Source organism: Raphanus sativus, unplaced genomic scaffold, assembly GCF_000801105.2.
Source record: "Raphanus sativus cultivar WK10039 unplaced genomic scaffold, ASM80110v3 Scaffold0767, whole genome shotgun sequence".
Classification (NCBI taxonomy): Eukaryota; Viridiplantae; Streptophyta; class Magnoliopsida; order Brassicales; family Brassicaceae; genus Raphanus; species Raphanus sativus.
In genome coordinates, this window is record NW_026616083.1 from 13,744 (window position 1) to 30,775 (window position 17,032).

Here is a 17,032-nt window from a genome sequence, read left to right on the forward strand (position 1 = left end):
CTGTCTAGGTAAATAGTGCATAAAATGTGTGTAGTTTGAGCACTAGGGAGTATATGATCTTATCTTTGTGTGTATACACATCATGTTGTATACGTAAATGACTGAACTATGTACTAATTGCAGTTGCCCATTTCAGATTCATAACCATCCATCATGATTTGAACCTGGACACAGAAAAAGTTGAATATAGCCAAGAAGCTCAAATGAAAAAGGATCAATCAATTATTTATGAAAAAAGAACATTAACCAAAGGCGGTGGTGTCTGATTTTCCTGAGCCCATAGTTAGTTATAATGGGCCATATTGGCATGCGATATTCGATTAAACGACTGCTCCGAATATGGGCCCAATCGTAAGCCCATATAAAAGTGCCGCGAAGCTGGGAGATTTCAAAACGGCATGAGAGAACAAAGAGCGCGCGGGATGCGAAAACGTATGTTCGCGGTTAGCGTTTTACCTCTACTAAAAAAAATTTAACCACACTTCCAAAAGGATGATTCGTAATACGATTGGATCTTAGACCATTCATCCTTTAAGCGAAATTGCCGTATTCGTGGCCTAACGAACGATGCCTACCATCGCCGGATCGGAGAAATCGAAGAGCATCGAGACTCCTCGGAAGAGAAAGCTGAGATCGGAGGAAGCCAATCACTTGTCCAAGGACACAACCCCTACGCCGAAGAAACTGAAATCTCGTCGACGAATTGCTGTTTCAAATCTCAGAACGCCAGAAAAGGTAAAACTATTTAAATTCACTCGTCTGCATCAGATCATTTTCCTTGATGATAAAGTGTCCGTAACAGTTGGATTTTAGTTTCTCTATGGATTCGGATGAATATCAATCCTAATTGGCTATATCTATTTACAGGAAGTTAAGAAAGACTCTAATGAAAACTTGGCAGTGGATAACTTATCCGATTGTTTAGACTCTGAATCTAACTGGAACCCTCGAGGTAAACTTGAATCATTAGATTCTTCAATAGTCTACTTTTATTTTTGTTGTAAGGTCTTATGTTAATCATATACTATGCTATATAGATGAGGAGCAAATGAGAGCTGTGAAAGAGGCATTGCATGTATCTAAAACACCGTCGACAATTGTTTGCCGTGAAGATGAACAGAGACGCATTTTCTAGTTTGTGAAAGGCTGCTTAGATCAGCAGAAGGCTGGGAGTTTGTACATTTGCGGCTGTCCTGGGACTGGGAAGTCACTGTCCGTGGAGAAAGTTGTACAACAAGTTGGTGATTGGTCGAAGCAGGTAGCAGTTTTTGTAGTTTATAACATACAACTTAAAATTTGTTAGTAAGGTGCTGTTCGTTTGCTCATCTGGGTGATCCATCTGGGTGAAGATACAAGTTGATGTTCGTTTTGTACATTAAAATGCTACATCCAGATGGATCACCCAACTGCATTTATGAAAACTCAGCTCAAATTTTCATCCAAACGAGGGTGAATCTTAACGGAGCATTTGGGTGAAGGTGAGTCTTCACCAAAAATTCCTGCCAAAACCGAAAAATACAATTTTCTATCAAAATCGAAAAACTCAAATTTTTGTCAAATCCGGGAAAATGTAATTTCTCACCAAAAACGGAAAACATAATTTTTCGCCAAAATCGAAAAAACGCAATATCCCGCCAAAATTATTCGTCGAAATCGGAAAAAAGACAATTTTCCGCCAAAACCGGAAAACACACATTTTCCCGCCAAAACCAAGAAAACACAATTTCACTCCCAAAACCGAAAAACGTAATTCCCCCCTCCCCAAACCGGAAAAATGCAATTTCCCGCCAAAACTGGAAAAACGTAATTTCCCGCCAAAACCGAGAAAACACAATTTCCCGCCAAAATCAAAAACCACCAATTCCCGTCAAAACCGGAAAACACAATTTTTCGTCAAAACCGGAAAACACAATTTTTCGTCAAAACCGGAAAACATAATTTCCCGCCAAAACCGGGAAAATGTAATTTCCCCCCCCCCCCCCAAAACTGGAAAACACAATTTCCCGTCAAAACCGGAAAATACAATTTCTCGTCAAAACCGGGAAAACGTAATTTCCCGCCAAAACCGGGAAAATGCAATTTCCCGCCAAAATCGGGAAAATGCAATTTCATGCCAAAATCGGAAAAATGCAATTTCCCGCCAAAACCGGGAAAACGCAATTTCCCGCCAAAACCGAAATCGTCATTTCTCGTCAAAACCGGAAAACACTATTTCTCGTCAAAACCGAAAAATGCAAATTTTCACCAAAACCGGGAAAACGTAATTTTCCGTCAAAACTTAGAAAATGCAAATTTCTGCCAAAATTTTTAAAACAAGTCTATTTTAATTATTTTAGTAACAAGTTCATCTCGATGTAGATGCAAGTTGAAAAAAAAGCAAACAAACGTAGTTGCATTGAGATGATTCATCTAGATGGAAAAACGAAATGCAGAGACGAACAACACCCAGATGGAGCATCTGGATAAGGCATCTAGATGGACCATCTGGATGCATATTTCAGATGTACAGACGAACGGGGCCTAAATGTTCAAAAAGATTTAATGATTTTGATCAGGCCGGTTTGCCACCTGTGGACACATTGTCTGTGAACTGCACTTCACTGACAAAGGCAACAGATATATTCAGCAAGGTATATAGACTATAAACCTCAAGATTATTGATTTCAGGTTGGTTATATCTGATGCTTACATTGTTTCCAGATAGTTGAAATAGTAGAGCCCGTGAAGAAAGATGATTGCTACTCTTCACCTCTACAACATCTTCAGAGTTTGTTTTCTCAAAAGCAACAGTCCAGCTCAAGAATGATGTATATTTTTTTTAATCGTTTTGTTTGTGTATCAGTTACCTGTGATGATTTACTAGTGTGATCATTATCTAAGCTTATCTTTTTCAGGTTAATAATTGCAGATGAGATGGATTTCTTGATCACAAAAGACCGAGGAGTACTTCATGATCTTTTTATGCTTACAACTTTGCCATTTTCAACGTGTATACTTATAGGTACTGTACTTTAGCGGTTGTTGCTATGATTTTTAGTTCAGATATGTATTCACCTTCTCTTTTCATGAGCACTTGTAAGTTAAGCTGTTTTTTTTTCTTTCTCAGGTGTAGCTAATGCAATAGACCTTGCAGATCGTTTCCTTCCGAAATTGAAGTCACTTAATTGTGAGAATTTGTTGATTTTGTAAATTGATACGTTTTTCTATATCTGCACAGAAAGTATCAACTTTGAAAAATAAGAGTTGAATTTTTTTTTTCTTGAACTGTGTTTCTATTATTTCGTTGCAGGCAAACCTGTGGTTGTAACTTTCCGTGCTTATTCTAAAGATCAAATCCTTATGATACTACAAGAGAGGCTAATGGTAATTCCTTTCAACTGTATGATAAGATGTCTTGTTTGAGACATTGAAATCCGTACGCCATGGAACTATGATGTTTCTATATATGTCTCACTGATTTTTCAAGTTCTGTTCTAACAGGTTCTTCCATATATTGTTGCATTCCAATCAAAAGCCTTGGAGCTCTGTGCAAGAGTAAGAATCCGATCCTTGCTGGTCGCATGATCTTTTATCTCAGTCCTGCTCCTGAGCCAATTTTGTTTTCCTATAACCATTAATTTTTTTATGTTGGTTGCGGCTGCGTCAGGTGACATGAGAAAGGCTTTATCTGTCTGCAGGTGAATTCAACATTTTCATTTTTTTTTTCTTAGAATTTATTCTTGTTTTGAAAGCATGGGTGACAATATCACTGTAATATGCTGCTTGGATTTATATATAGTTAATATGTACTGTAGAAATCACTACTAAGATTGTACTCATAACCTCAAGTTTGTGAACAAACATTTCACACTCTCAATTTCATTCAAATTTTCAGGAGCGCTCTTGAAATTTTAGAAACAGAAATAAGAGGATCACCTAGCCCAGAATCACAAGGTCCAACTCCAGATGATCCAGTGGTTAGTTTTCTGGTCTTTATTGGGTTACACACTGATGATGACATGATCTGAGTATCATATTAAAATTAAGGATTCTTGTACTCAATGTTACAGGTGAGGATATATCATATGGCTACTGCATTATCTAAGACGTTTAAGTCTCCTGTAGTTGACACTATTCAGTCTCTTCCTCAACACCAACAAGTAAGTTACATTCACACCACACACGTTCATTATCAAAGTCACAACGATGTCTTAAAACGTTCTATAACTAAGCAAGGGTGATCCCAAGAATCTAACCGGAATTATCACATGCTTCTCTTGATTCAATTCACAGATCATAATATGTTCTGCTGCAAAGGCTTTTCGAGGGGCCAAAAAGGATGCAACCGTTGGAGAGGTAAATCTCTCTGTTAACCGAAACACAACACATGACCGCATGAGTTAAAACAACACATTATTCTGATTTATTAATCTCTCTTTTTTCCATGCGATGCAGCTTAATAAATTATACCTGGAAATCTGTAAATCTTGGGTCATTTCTCCAGCCGGAATTACAGAGTTCACTAACATGTGTACGGTGCTAAATGATCAGGTAACTACTATCGCTGCCCTGAGTATTCTATGTTGGTAAAAAGCTTGCTGTATCTGTGTTTGCTGATAGTTCATGCAAAGCAGAAAAAGTCAATTCCTGATCAAAAATATTGGTGGCTTTGTTATGCTTCAGGGGATTTTAAAATTCGGTCAAGCTCGTAGAGATAATGTAAAGAGAGTAAGCCTGAGAGTAGACGAATCAGACATTACATTTGCTCTTCAGGTAAACACCTTTTTGTTGTAGTTTAACACACTGCTTTCGAAATGCAATTACTGACTCAGTCTCTAGTAAACACTTCCCTTAAATATAAAATCAACAGGGAATACGAACTTTTAGGAACTGTCTTCTGTGAGAAGAACGTCATCCCTACAAAGATGAACAATCTTGTGCACACAATAGCTGACTAAGTTGTGAAACAAGGATACAATACTTTTACTTTTATTAGAGTATTCCAATGTATTTGCTTACACTTGCAAATTGTACAGCCATGGATAGGAGTGTATTAGGTCAATCGTGTTGCTATATTATTTGTCTGTGGCATGGAGCCAGAGAACGATTAACTAAAGCAGGTACAAATATTAGTCAAGTACTTAACTTGTACCAATTATATGCCCATTTTATTAAGTTGTTATGGTTAGTGAACTAATGTCTCAGTAGCCTACTTTAAGCAGTTTGTAGGGTCTCTTAATAAATTTTACTCAATTGTTATCGTCTCGGTGTGGGAACAATGAGGAAAATCCAAAATGAGCTGTTGAGTTGCAGTGGGTCTAGTAGGATTTCCACAGTGAAAGTGGTTAGCTCTTTCCCTCAAGAGGTGGGGACGTGTCTCTTTTCGTTTTGTCTCCTAGTATAATTGCCGCCATGTTTTCATTTTGTATTGTTATTCTCTCTGACAAATGACGAACGTAATCAATAAACATTCAAAGCAAAGCATCACCGTTATCTAAGTATTTTAAGTGAGTTTTTAAACTAAGTAATGTTTAATATTTTAACACAGTTAAATAAAATTTTATATTTTTGAATGATCAATAATTTTTTTTTTTTGTAAAACAATGATCAATAAATTAATTAAATTTTGTTTATATCTCTAACTTCTTTTATATTTTTATTTATTCTTGAAGTACACTATATATCAGATATATTCTTCTATTAATTTCTCTGCTAGCATTGATTCGAAATATCTACACAATATTATGTTTTCAGATACCACTAAAGTAAATGAGTAATATATTCGTAAATCCATTCTATTAAAATAGAAGTACAAAATTAGATTAACCCTTAGTTGTTCACTATATTTACATTATCATGTCACTGAAGTATTAAATGAAGCTATATTTAAATACGATTGTCTTTTCTTAATTTAAATAATAGATTTAAACATTTAATGTTTTTTTCTATTTAAATAATAGATTTCCTTAACAAAATCTTAACCAAAATATATTTCCTTATATATTCCATACTAACATATTAAATATTTTTAATATTTATTAGTAATAAATAATAAAATAAAAAATCAAACATCATAATTAATTTATATAACATATAAATAAAATATATATTTTATATATTATTAGCATAATACTTCATATATAAGTCCAATTAGTTATAAATATAAGATTTGTTTATATGATATATTGTAATATAATGACGATTAAATCACAAAATATAACTATTTAAAAGTAATGAATAAAATCGTTGTGTTTTAAAATGTTATATTAAAAATTATGTAAAACATTTTAATATACAAATATATATAGTATACCATTATTACAGAGAAAAAAAATAAAGTGAAAAAAAATATTTATACGGTCACGGATCAAGCTCTAGAAATAAACAAAAACAGTGCAACATTATTTTTTTAACAAATTTATTTTAATAGAAATTATAGTTCCAAATATGGTTATATGTTTTATATATTTATAATTTTATTTTCTTTATTTTTGAGGGATGCTAAAATTTTTGAATTGGAAAAAATTATAATTCACTTCTATATTATTTTAATTAGGAAAAAAATTTATATCAAAATATTTTATTAAAATTTTCATTTTAATTTTTATTATAACTGTAAATTAATTTCTAATCTATATTTATATTTAAATATTACAAATACACCATTTAATATTAAAAGAAAAATTAAAAATATAAAATAAATACCCGCCCGACCGGTGGGTCAAGATCTAGTGGTAATTATAACGTAAACCCGTGACTGTTAACAATGAGGGATAAGTGCATAATGATTACTGGTGCATCGTGCGTAACGTGCAAGCCTTTTATAGCATTCAGTCGTCATGTTCCTTATTTGAACTAAGGCATCACCAAACCAAAAAGAAAAACACAAGAGATTGAGAGAGAGAAGAAAAATAGATGGAGAAGCAAGATATCATCTTCGTACCTTCTCCAGGCGCTGGCCATCTCCTTGTCTCCATTGAATTCGCCAAGTCTCTCATCAAACGTGACAACCGCATACACACCATCACCATCCTCCACTGGACACTCCCTTTCGTTCCTCAATCCAAAAACTCGGCTAAATCTCTTCTAGCTTCAGAGCCTCGAATCCGCCTCTTGTCCTTGCCTGAGATCCAAAACCCTCCGCCGTTGGAACTCTTCTTTGAAGCCTCCGAGGCTTACCTACTCGACTTCACCAAGAAAACAGTTCCTCTCGTCAGAGAAGCTCTCTCAGCTCTGGTTTCTCCTCCTGATGGAACCGATCCGGTCCGTATCGCCGGTTTGGTAATAGATTTCTTCTGTGTCCCGTTGATCGATGTCGGAAACGAGTTCAACCTTCCTTCTTACATTCTCCTCACGTGTAACGCTGGTTTCTTGGGTATGATGAAGTATCTCCCTGAGAGACACAGCCGAACACCCTCCGAGCTTGACCTGAGCTCCGGCGAGGAAGAACACTCCATTCCCGGTTACGTCTGCCCCGTGCCCACGAAGGTCATGCCGCCTGGTCAGTTCGTGAGAGAGTCGTACGAGGCTTGGGTCGAGATTGCAGCGAAGTTACCTGAAGCCAAAGGCATTTTGGTAAACTCCTTCACAAGTCTTGAGAAGAACGCTTTTGAGTACTTTGCTCGTCTTCATGAGAGCTATCCTCCGGTTTACCCGGTCGGACCGGTTCTTAGCTTAGAGGATCGTCCGTGTGCGAATCTAGATCCAGCTGATAAGGACAGGATCGTGAGCTGGCTAGACGAGAAGCCTGAGGCTTCAGTCGTGTACCTCTGCTTCGGAAGCTTCGGAGTCCACGGAGCATCGCAGATCAAGGAGATAGCTCGAGCTTTAGAGCTCTCCGGTCACAGGTTTCTTTGGTCAATTCGGACAAATCCGATGGAGAAAGCTTGTCCGTACGATCTGTTGCCTGAGGGGTTTAGAGATCGGACGGCGAGCAGAGGTTTGGTGTGCGGCTGGGCGCCGCAAGTGGAAGTGCTGTCTCATAAGGCTATAGGAGGGTTTGTGTCTCACTGCGGTTGGAACTCGGTGCTGGAGAGCTTGTGGTTCGGAGTTCCGATCGCCACGTGGCCGATGTACGCTGAGCAGCAGCTGAACGCGTTCACGATGGTGAAGGAGTTGGGTTTGGCCGTGGAGCTGCGTATGGATTACGTTGCTGCGAAGGGAGAGGTAGTGAAAGCTGAGGAGATCGCGGGGGCTATAAGGTCTCTGATGGACGGTGAGGATACGCCGAGGAAAAGAGTTAAGGAGATGGCGGAAGCGGCGAGGATGGCTGCCAAGGATGGTGGATCGTCGTTTGTTGCGGTTAAACGATTCATTGACGAGTTGATGGGCCGGGCTTTTTAGTACTGTTGTAATAACTAAACTACCCATAATGAGTCCAATGCGTTTTTCCTTAATACTTCCCTCGGTTTTTTAAAGATAGATGTTTTAGAAAAATAAATTGTTTCACAAAGATGTATTTTTAATGTTTCCTATACAAAAATTGCAAATTTCAATAAAATTGATTGAATTTATTGAAAGACTATTGGTTAAAATGCATTGGAATTTGATAATTTCTAAAAATGATGTATAGTTAATGTGTTTTCTTAATATGTGTGAAAACACCAAAACATACATCTTTAAAAAACAGAGGGAGTAATTAGTTTTCAGGTTTTCAGACAATGAGTTCTCAGACTGAAATTAAGCAGACAAAAGGTCCTTCAGTGATATCAAAACCAAAGGAGCTTAGCAGTTAGCACAATCAGAATCAAATAGTGTTCGCTTATTTAAGTTTGCATAACAACTTAGTTTACTTATACATTGACAACATTGTTTACTTAATGAACTTTGTGTGACAAGTTTGGTTCCAATGGAGAATGTGTCAAACGTGATCACCAAGAATATCTCTGATAAAATCTCCGGTGGCCACCATAGAGGATCCACCGTTGCTAACAGCTTTCCTCGCTGCTGTTGAAATATCTCTAACCTTCTTCCTGATAGGGTTCTCACCGTCCATCAAACATCTGATGGCTGTTGCAATTTCATCAGCGGACACAAGCTCTAGCGTCACCCTATCACCATCAGCGACGTAATCAAGTCTTATCTCCACGGCCAAGCCCAGCTCTTTCACCATCTCGAACGCGTTCAGCTGTTGCTCCGCATACATTGGCCACGTCGCGATCGGTACGCCGTACCAAAGACTCTCCTGTATAGAGTTCCACCCGCAGTGAGACACGAACCCACCGGTTGCCTTATGGGCCAAGATATCTATCTGTGGAGCCCAACTACACACGGTTCCACGGCCCATTGTTCGATCCACGAATCCTTCTGGAAGCGGCTCGTGGGGATCTCCGTCTCCCTCCATGTTTGTACGTATCGCCCAGATGAACCTGCATCCTACTAGCTCGAGCGCGTGAGCAATCTCTTTGATCTGAGGTGAACTGAACACTCCCATGCTCCCAAAACACAGGAACAAAACAGACGAGTCTGGTTGCTCGCCTAGCCATTTCATCATCTCTTCGTATTGGGCCGAAGCTAAGCCAGGATTTGTACGGCCAGTTAAGTTGAGAACCGGCCCAACAGGATACGCACGCGGGTAATCTCCACTTGAAAAATGTTCAACAGCATACGGCTCCACTTCCGAGAACGAGTTGACCAAAATACCCTTGGCTTGAGTCAACCGCTCGCCAATTTTGACCAGAGTTGCGTAAGAGAGTTTGTCAAACACACCAGGCGGCAGAACCTTGGCCGGAACTCGTTCCAAAAACGCCGGCACCGGCAACTCCTCATCCCCGGAGCTCTCTTTGAACTCCTCTGAAGAAACCAAATGGTGCCGTTCCGGTAGATACTGTAGAAACCCCAAGAAACCGAAATTTGAAGTCATGAAGATGTACGAAGGAAGGTTCACCTCGCGCCCGACGTCGATCAAGTCCACGCAGAAGAAATCAAGAATCAATCCTGCGACATGGTTTGAGTCTTCTTCTCCGGACGAGACCAAGTCTTGGATTGTTTGTCTGAGAAATGGTATGTTTTTAGCGACGAAGTCAATGATGTAAGTCTCGGAGGAAGTGTCGAGGAGCTTGATGGGAGGTGGGTCTTGGATCTCCGGGAGGCCGATGAGTCGGATCCCAGGCTCGGAGGATGTGAGCGAGGCCAAGGAAGCGTCTGCATGAGGAGCGTAAGGGAGCTTCATGGAGAGGATTGTGATCATCGAAATCCGACGGTCGAGATCTAGCAAACGCTTTCCGAATTCGATCGTTGACAAAAGATGGCCAGTCTCCGGAAGTGGGATGAAGATCAGCTCTGATTTCTTCATCTCTCTTAACTTTTCTCTTTTCTTTAGGGCTTTATTTTTGAAGAAAATGAAACACAATTGAGCTTTCTTTTGAGCTCTGCTATCAATGATATGTTAATGGCGTTCCATGTGGCTGCATAAAGTAGTAAAGAGTTACGACAAAAGTGGACCACAACAAGTTTCGGTCCGGTTGAGCCTACAAAATTGAAAAAAACAATTTAGCAAAACTATAGTTTAGTAAGTATCAGTTGTCCAGATTAATTTAATTCTGATCCTGTCGAAACTCAACAACTCATGGATGTGTCTATCGTGTAATTGAGTCAGATGTGATAAAGTAAAAATAAACAAAACAAACAAAAAGACGATTCACATGGAAAACACATCAACTTTTTATTCTGTTCGAACAAAACGTTTTTGCTTTTCGAAGAAGGAATAATTTGTTTATACCAATAGACTCTAGAAATTAAATTACTGTTTACTTCACTGAAAACTGTAATTATTTTTCTCATGCTTTAATATATGCTTGAGTGGGTCATTTCTATTTAGAAAATAGTTCACTGAACATACTGCATGTCTTCATAGATCATCGAAATCTAGACGCAACAGCCAAATTAGATTAGGAAAACAATCTTTCATGGAAACACCTTATAAATTTGTATTTTCACAAGCTATGTTGTACTTGTATAATGGAACACCTTTTATACTTGGTATTTTTAGTTGCTTTTTTTTTTTGGAACACCTATTTTTAGTTGCTTAGTATATAGTTTTTCCGACAAAAGACGCACGCATTGTTAATGACTTGGTATTTGGTTAGGTTTTGCTTTGACTTTTAGTCAAACGCAAAAGATATTTTTTTTCTTCTTGTAAGAAAGAAAAGTAGTTCGCCGACGGAAAAGAAAAGTCACCGGCTTCGTCGCTCTCGAAATTGTGTGGTATCCATTCTCCTTCCTCAAACTATATCCCTTCTCAACTCCCTTTGAAAAATCCGCCCATCTTTCGAGTCTAATAGTCACCGAAAAAAATGGCTTTCCGGCGAGGATTTGCCACCGTCACTCTCTTCCTCTACTTACTAGTCTCCTCCCACTCTCTCGATCTCAATCGTTCCCCCAAAAAACACAAGATCGAAGGACCGATCAAGACCATAGTCGTCGTAGTCATGGAGAATCGCTCCTTCGACCACATCCTCGGCTGGCTCAAACCAACCCGACCCGAGATCGACGGATTAACCGGCAAAGAGTCAAACCCCCTCAACGCCTCCGATCCAAACTCCGAAAAAATCTACGTATCAAACGACGCCGTTTTCGTCGACATGGATCCGGGCCACTCGTTCCAAGCCATCCGAGAGCAGATATTCGGATCCAACGACACCTCCGGCGACCCGAAAATGAACGGGTTCGCCCAGGAGGCGGAGAGCATGGAGCCCGGGATGGCAAAGAACGTCATGAGCGGGTTCAAACCCGGTGTACTACCGGTTTACACCGAGCTAGCTAACGAGTTCGGGATCTTCGACCGGTGGTTCGCTTCGGTTCCGACTTCCACTCAGCCGAACCGGTTCTACGTCCACTCTGCCACCTCCCACGGGTGCTCCAGCAACGTCAAGAAGGATCTCGTCAGAGGTTTCCCTCAGAAGACGATCTTTGATTCTTTGGAAGAGAGCGGGCTCAGCTTCGGGATCTATTACCAGAACATCCCGCCACCTTCTTCTTCAAGTCTCTCCGCAGGCTCAAACACCTCGTGAAGTTCCACAGCTACTCGCTTAAGTTCAAGCTCCACGCCAAGCTCGGGAAGCTTCCGAACTATTCGGTTATCGAACAGCGGTATTTCGACATCGATCTTTTTCCGGCGAACGATGATCATCCGTCGCATGACGTGGCGGCGGGGCAGAGGTTTGTCAAGGAAGTGTACGAGACGTTAAGGAGTAGTCCTCAGTGGGAGGAGATGGCTTTGCTTATTACTTATGATGAGCACGGTGGGTTTTATGATCACGTGCCCACGCCGGTTAAAGATGTGCCGAATCCTGATGGGATTATTGGACCGGGCCCGTTTTATTTCGGGTTTGATCGGTTGGGTGTTCGGGTTCCTACTTTCCTTATCTCTCCTTGGATCGAGAAGGGCACTGGTATGTGATGATATTTAAATGCTTTTCCTTTTGTAGCATAGGTTATAACAACTTTCATGTGTGTGTGAATCGTTTCGGTTTTGTTATAGTGATACATGAACCTGAGGGTCCTACACCACATTCACAGTACGAGCATTCTTCTATACCAGCAACTGTGAAGAAACTCTTCAACCTTAAATCTCACTTCCTTACCAAGAGAGATGCATGGGCTGGTACATTTGAGAAATACTTCTGTATCCGTGACTCTCTTCGCCAAGATTGTCCAGGTTTGTTTCATTCTCTTACCTAATCTTTCAGTCCATTACATGATTTTGAGTTTTTTGCACTGAAGGCTAACATAAGGTGATCACAAAACCAGAGTCATTACTAATGGACAGCTAAGTGATTTGGCTTATGTGTAGTTGCTCTAACCCATCCACTAAATCTTTTCTGTCTAAAAAAGTAAAAACCTTCTTTATGGAACAGAGCAATTACTATTAGTGATGAAACTAAGTAGGTAGGTATATTAATATTAATTCATGTCATGAAAATCAAAATTTGCTTCTTAATCAGGAATCAGAATTCTGACCATGGTTAGGGCTTTACTCCCCTAAAAGCTGTGGCCTGTGGGAATATAATTCTCTAATTTTCATTTCCTTTTTCTCACATGAACCAACACAGAGAAACTAGCAGAAGTTGAACGATCACTAAGGCCATGGGGAGCAAAAGAAGACGCAAAGCTCTCAGAGTTCCAGGTGGAGCTGATCCAGCTCGCTTCCCAGCTCGTTGGAGACCATCTGCTGAACTCATATCCAGACATTGGGAAGAACATGACAGTACGTGAAGGCAACAAATACGCAGAGGATGCTGTTGAGAAGTTTTTAGAAGCTGGTAAGGCTGCACTGAAAGCAGGAGCAGACGAGAACACCATAGTCACTATGAGGCCGTCTCTGACTACCAGGACCAGTCCCAGTGAAGGGACCAACAAGTATATTTAAAACTATTGAAAAAATCTACAAATAATGGAATGAATGATATGTAAATACATGTGGCCACCTCTATGTTCCCCACGTCACTTGGATACATTCTATGATGTGGGAAAAAAGGGTATATACTTACGTATGGTTATGTAATGGATCAAAAGACATGGTAACGTTATGTTGCTCTCCGGACCTCCATCTCCTTAGTAGGAATAAGATGGAGAGTTCTTGTATTTACTAATACATACTTATCCAAAATTAGATAACTAACCAGTTTATGGTTAGCATAAACGTCTTAATTATCAGAAACAACGCAAAAATCAAACAAGTTTTGCAAAACAATATGGCAATACAATTAATTTTCTTCTATATAAGTACATTTTTTCTCTTTTTATTGAGCACTAACTTACCAGTATTTTAGTCATTAACAATTTATCAAATAATATTGTAGTTCGAATTAAAATAGAAACAAACTGAGGAAAAAGTTAAAACTCCGCAACGAGCGGGGCACTGTATATCGAGAGAGAGAATTTGTAAGGCCAAGAAAGGAACTTAAACTTTTGCAGAAGAAAAGGAAGAGATGGGTCTTCGCATACGTCTTCGTCTCCCTCACAAAAGCTCTCCAAGAACACCTTCACATCTCCTTCTATGCGTTCTTGCTCTCTGCTTCTTCTCCTTCACCGCTCTTCTTCTCTACAAGGTCTTCTCTTTTTACCCTTTTTCACCATTATTCTTCTTCCCACTCAGCAATAATTCAATTACACATGTTTTTTTTTTTCATTTTATAGATCTGACAGAATCATTAAAATGTTACAGTTTTCTGTCATGGGAATATTTGTCTGAAGCTGACCTAACTCTAAATTAAGATTACTCGAAACTATGGTTTTGCTTTTCTAATCGTTTTCAATTGGTAGATCTGGATTTTGAGCTTAATTAGCAATTTTATATTTTTTATTGCTCTGTAATCTAAAAAAAAACACGTGCACTTCCCGTGATCTTGAGCAGGTTGACGACTTTGTAGCTCAGACAAAGACTCTCGCCGGACACAACTTGGAGCCGACACCGTGGCACATCTTCCCACGCAAATCTTTCAGCGAAGCCACCACTTACCGAATCCTCCAATGCTCCTACTTCTCATGCCCTCACAACTCCGTCCCTGATCCAAATACCACCCTCCCGTCGGATTCCGGGTCGGGTCGTCATCGAGCCCAGCAACAACAGCAATGCCCTGACGTTTTCAGGTAATGTCCGTCCCACTCAGAAAGTTTCAAACTTTAGGAGTAAAACCAACCATTTGATACCCGTGTGAAGTCAGGTGGATTCACCGAGACTTGGAGCCATGGGCAAAGACGGGGGTGACTAAAGACCACGTGGAGAAAGGCAAAGCAAAACGCTGCGTTCAGAGTGGTGATACTGTCGGGGAAGCTATACGTGGATCTTCTTTACTACGCTTGCGTGCAGAGCAGGATGATGTTCACCGTTTGGGGGATTCTGCAGCTGCTCAGCAAGTATCCAGGGATGGTTCCTGACGTCGACATGATGTTTGATTGCATGGACAAACCCATCATCAACCGGACAGAACACCAGTCGTTCCCACCCCCTCTTTTTCGATACTGTACTAATGAAGCTCATCTGGACATTCCTTTTCCTGATTGGTCTTTCTGGGGATGGTACATTCATATCTCATTCTCTGTTGTTGTTTTTTTTTACTCGAAAACTCTTGTCTGAATATATGTTGTTTTGATAAAAAAAAGGTCGGAGACAAATCTAAGGCCGTGGGAGAAGAGTTTAGGGATATAAAGAAAGGGTCTAAGAGAAGGAGCTGGGATAGCAAACAACCTAGAGCTTTGGAAAGGGAACCTGATGTTTGTGTCGCCTATAAGAATGGAGTTGATGAAATGCAACCATTCAAGGGTTATGGGGAGCACAGATTATGCGCCAGGTAAAGGCCTTCCCTCAGTTCCTCCTAGTCAGATAGTTTTAGTCTCTGATCTGTGTGTGTTTTATAAATACAGAACTGGGCAGAAGAGGCAAAAGGTGGGTTTGAAAAGTCTAAGTCTTAAACTTCCAATCAATGCAATCACCGGTAAGTCTTTAGAGTAAAACAAGTTCGACTTTTGAGGGGATTCGAGAAAGATCTAATCTGGTTGTGATTCTTTGTATCATAAAGGTACAAAATATATGCAGAGGGTTACGCGTGGTCAGTATCTCTAAAGTATATCATGTCATGTGGTTCCATGACACTCATAATCTCACCGGAGTATGAAGATTTCTTCAGCAGAGGCCTTCTTCCCAAGGAAAACTACTGGCTGTCTCTCCCACTGATCTATGTCGGTCCATCAAATTCGCTGTGGACTGGGGCAATGCCAACCCCCTCTGATGTAATGTGTATTATTCTAACACTTCCTCATCCATTTTATCGACTCATGTGTTCCTAAGGCGTTCTTCCTTTTTGACAGGCTGAAACAATAGGAAAAAGAGGGACAGGGTTACATGGAAAGCATTAGCATGAACCGGGTGTATGACTACATGTTTCATCTCATCACAGAGTACTCAAAGCTTCAGAAGTTCAAACGGTGAAGCCTCCTTCAGCTAAAGAGGTCTGTGAAGGATCATTGCTTTGCTTTGCAGAGCAAAAAGAGCGGGATCTACTTGAAAAATCAAGAGCTGTACCTTCTCTGGACCGACCATGTAAACTTCCAGATGCAGATAGGGATAGGCTTGAGAGGTGGATCCAACGGAAGAAGCAAACAATCGAAGATGTTAGAAAACATGGAGATGACAAGAACAGACAGGGGCTCTAGATAATTTGAGTTTTCAGAAACATAAGTTTTGTTTGATCCTTTTTTTCCTCTGCATACGTGTGTTATCATTATCAGCTGTAGCACGAGATGATACTTGATTTATAGAATAAAAAACCATAACCTGTCATCTCTCAAAAGTAACACACACGAGAAGTAAAATACAATTACTAATCCCTTGGTGTCTGAGGGATTCAAGTAACGTATTGTCCACTTTTGGTAACATCCTATTATTTTAAAATCTTGATAGACCAAAACCTCAGAATGAAAACTAGACCAGCTAGTTAGGCCAAAGATTTAGAAAGCAGAAGAGAGTGGAACAAATCTCACTCAGCTGCATTGTCATACTCATCATCATCGTCAACCACTTCATACTCGAAATCTTGGTCTCTGTTCTCCATGGTTTTCCAAATGTGAATGCCTTGGTACCCATTGTTGTGAAGGGCATCAGCCCAAATGCACGGGCCGTCTTGATCTCTCTAGCAATCTTTCTTTGTGCCTTTGCACTGATGCCAGTCTGTGCACGAGATAATTAAAATAAAAATAAAATGAAGATTCCATCATTAAGTGGATTGGCAAAAAACGTTATCAACGTATCGTATAAACAAAGTAAAGTAGAATAAAAAAGGGAGAAGCATCCAAAATTGACCTGCTTCCTCTTAACAAGGATCCCAGCTTCGGTGATGAACTGTGCAAGGAATCGAACATTCTGCCCAACAAAAAACAAAGTTCATTATGTGTAAATACAAAAAAAAATAACAGAAGCTCCCAGATGTAAACTTTACATATGTAACAAAACTAAACTCACCCTGAAATCAGCTTTCTTCAGAACTTCCTCGGTGGTTATCTCCGCCTTGTTGTTCTGTCTAGGTTTTTGCATCTGCTTTCTATAACCTAAATC

The 17,032-nt window shown here is 39.8% G+C and overlaps 4 protein-coding genes and 2 pseudogenes across 5 annotated transcripts; 4 read left to right on the forward strand and 2 right to left on the reverse strand.

The window, feature by feature from the left end:
- The first annotated feature begins 420 nt into the window (after positions 1-420).
- On the forward strand, positions 421-5,385 carry LOC108862831 (cell division control protein 6 homolog B). The gene is given in 16 exon segments (XM_018637088.2): positions 421-735; positions 868-952; positions 1,038-1,258; positions 2,556-2,630; positions 2,701-2,807; positions 2,895-3,001; positions 3,107-3,166; positions 3,290-3,363; positions 3,481-3,533; positions 3,627-3,677; positions 3,875-3,956; positions 4,050-4,139; positions 4,273-4,335; positions 4,435-4,530; positions 4,663-4,752; positions 4,850-5,385. Coding segments are annotated over 16 exon segments (1,455 nt in total). The 5' UTR covers positions 421-567; the 3' UTR covers positions 4,883-5,385.
- Positions 5,386-6,510: 1,125 nt separating this feature from the next.
- On the forward strand, positions 6,511-8,446 carry LOC108862815 (UDP-glycosyltransferase 71C3). The gene has a single exon (XM_018637067.2). The coding sequence runs from the start codon at positions 6,895-6,897 to the stop codon at positions 8,320-8,322; it is 1,428 nt and encodes a 475-aa protein (XP_018492569.1). The 5' UTR covers positions 6,511-6,894; the 3' UTR covers positions 8,323-8,446.
- Positions 8,447-8,719: 273 nt separating this feature from the next.
- Positions 8,720-10,366, reverse strand: LOC130503015 (UDP-glycosyltransferase 71C5-like). Its single transcript, XM_056997688.1, has one exon. The coding sequence runs from the start codon at positions 10,271-10,273 to the stop codon at positions 8,840-8,842; it is 1,434 nt and encodes a 477-aa protein (XP_056853668.1). The 5' UTR covers positions 10,274-10,366; the 3' UTR covers positions 8,720-8,839.
- Positions 10,367-11,044: 678 nt separating this feature from the next.
- On the forward strand, positions 11,045-13,508 carry LOC130503013 (non-specific phospholipase C1-like; annotated as a pseudogene). The gene is made up of 3 exons (XR_008940595.1): positions 11,045-12,371; positions 12,461-12,637; positions 13,032-13,508. The product of XR_008940595.1 is annotated as a non-specific phospholipase C1-like (transcript).
- A 227-nt stretch (positions 13,509-13,735) lies between these two features.
- LOC130503014 (uncharacterized) lies at positions 13,736-16,138 on the forward strand (annotated as a pseudogene).
- A 262-nt stretch (positions 16,139-16,400) lies between these two features.
- Positions 16,401-17,029, reverse strand: LOC130503012 (30S ribosomal protein S18, chloroplastic-like; the record flags this gene model as incomplete). The annotated part of the gene is given in 4 exon segments (XM_056997687.1): positions 16,401-16,537; positions 16,540-16,648; positions 16,781-16,840; positions 16,940-17,029. Coding segments are annotated over 4 exon segments (339 nt in total), but the record flags the coding sequence as incomplete, so codon positions are not given.
- Positions 17,030-17,032: the final 3 nt, after the last annotated feature.

Bases quoted from the DNA above. Each gene is read 5' to 3' on its own strand.
- LOC130503015 (XM_056997688.1), bottom strand. From the start codon at position 10,273: ATGAAGAAATCAGAGCTGATCTTCATCCCACTTCCGGAGACTGGCCAT.
- LOC108862815 (XM_018637067.2), top strand. From the start codon at position 6,895: ATGGAGAAGCAAGATATCATCTTCGTACCTTCTCCAGGCGCTGGCCAT.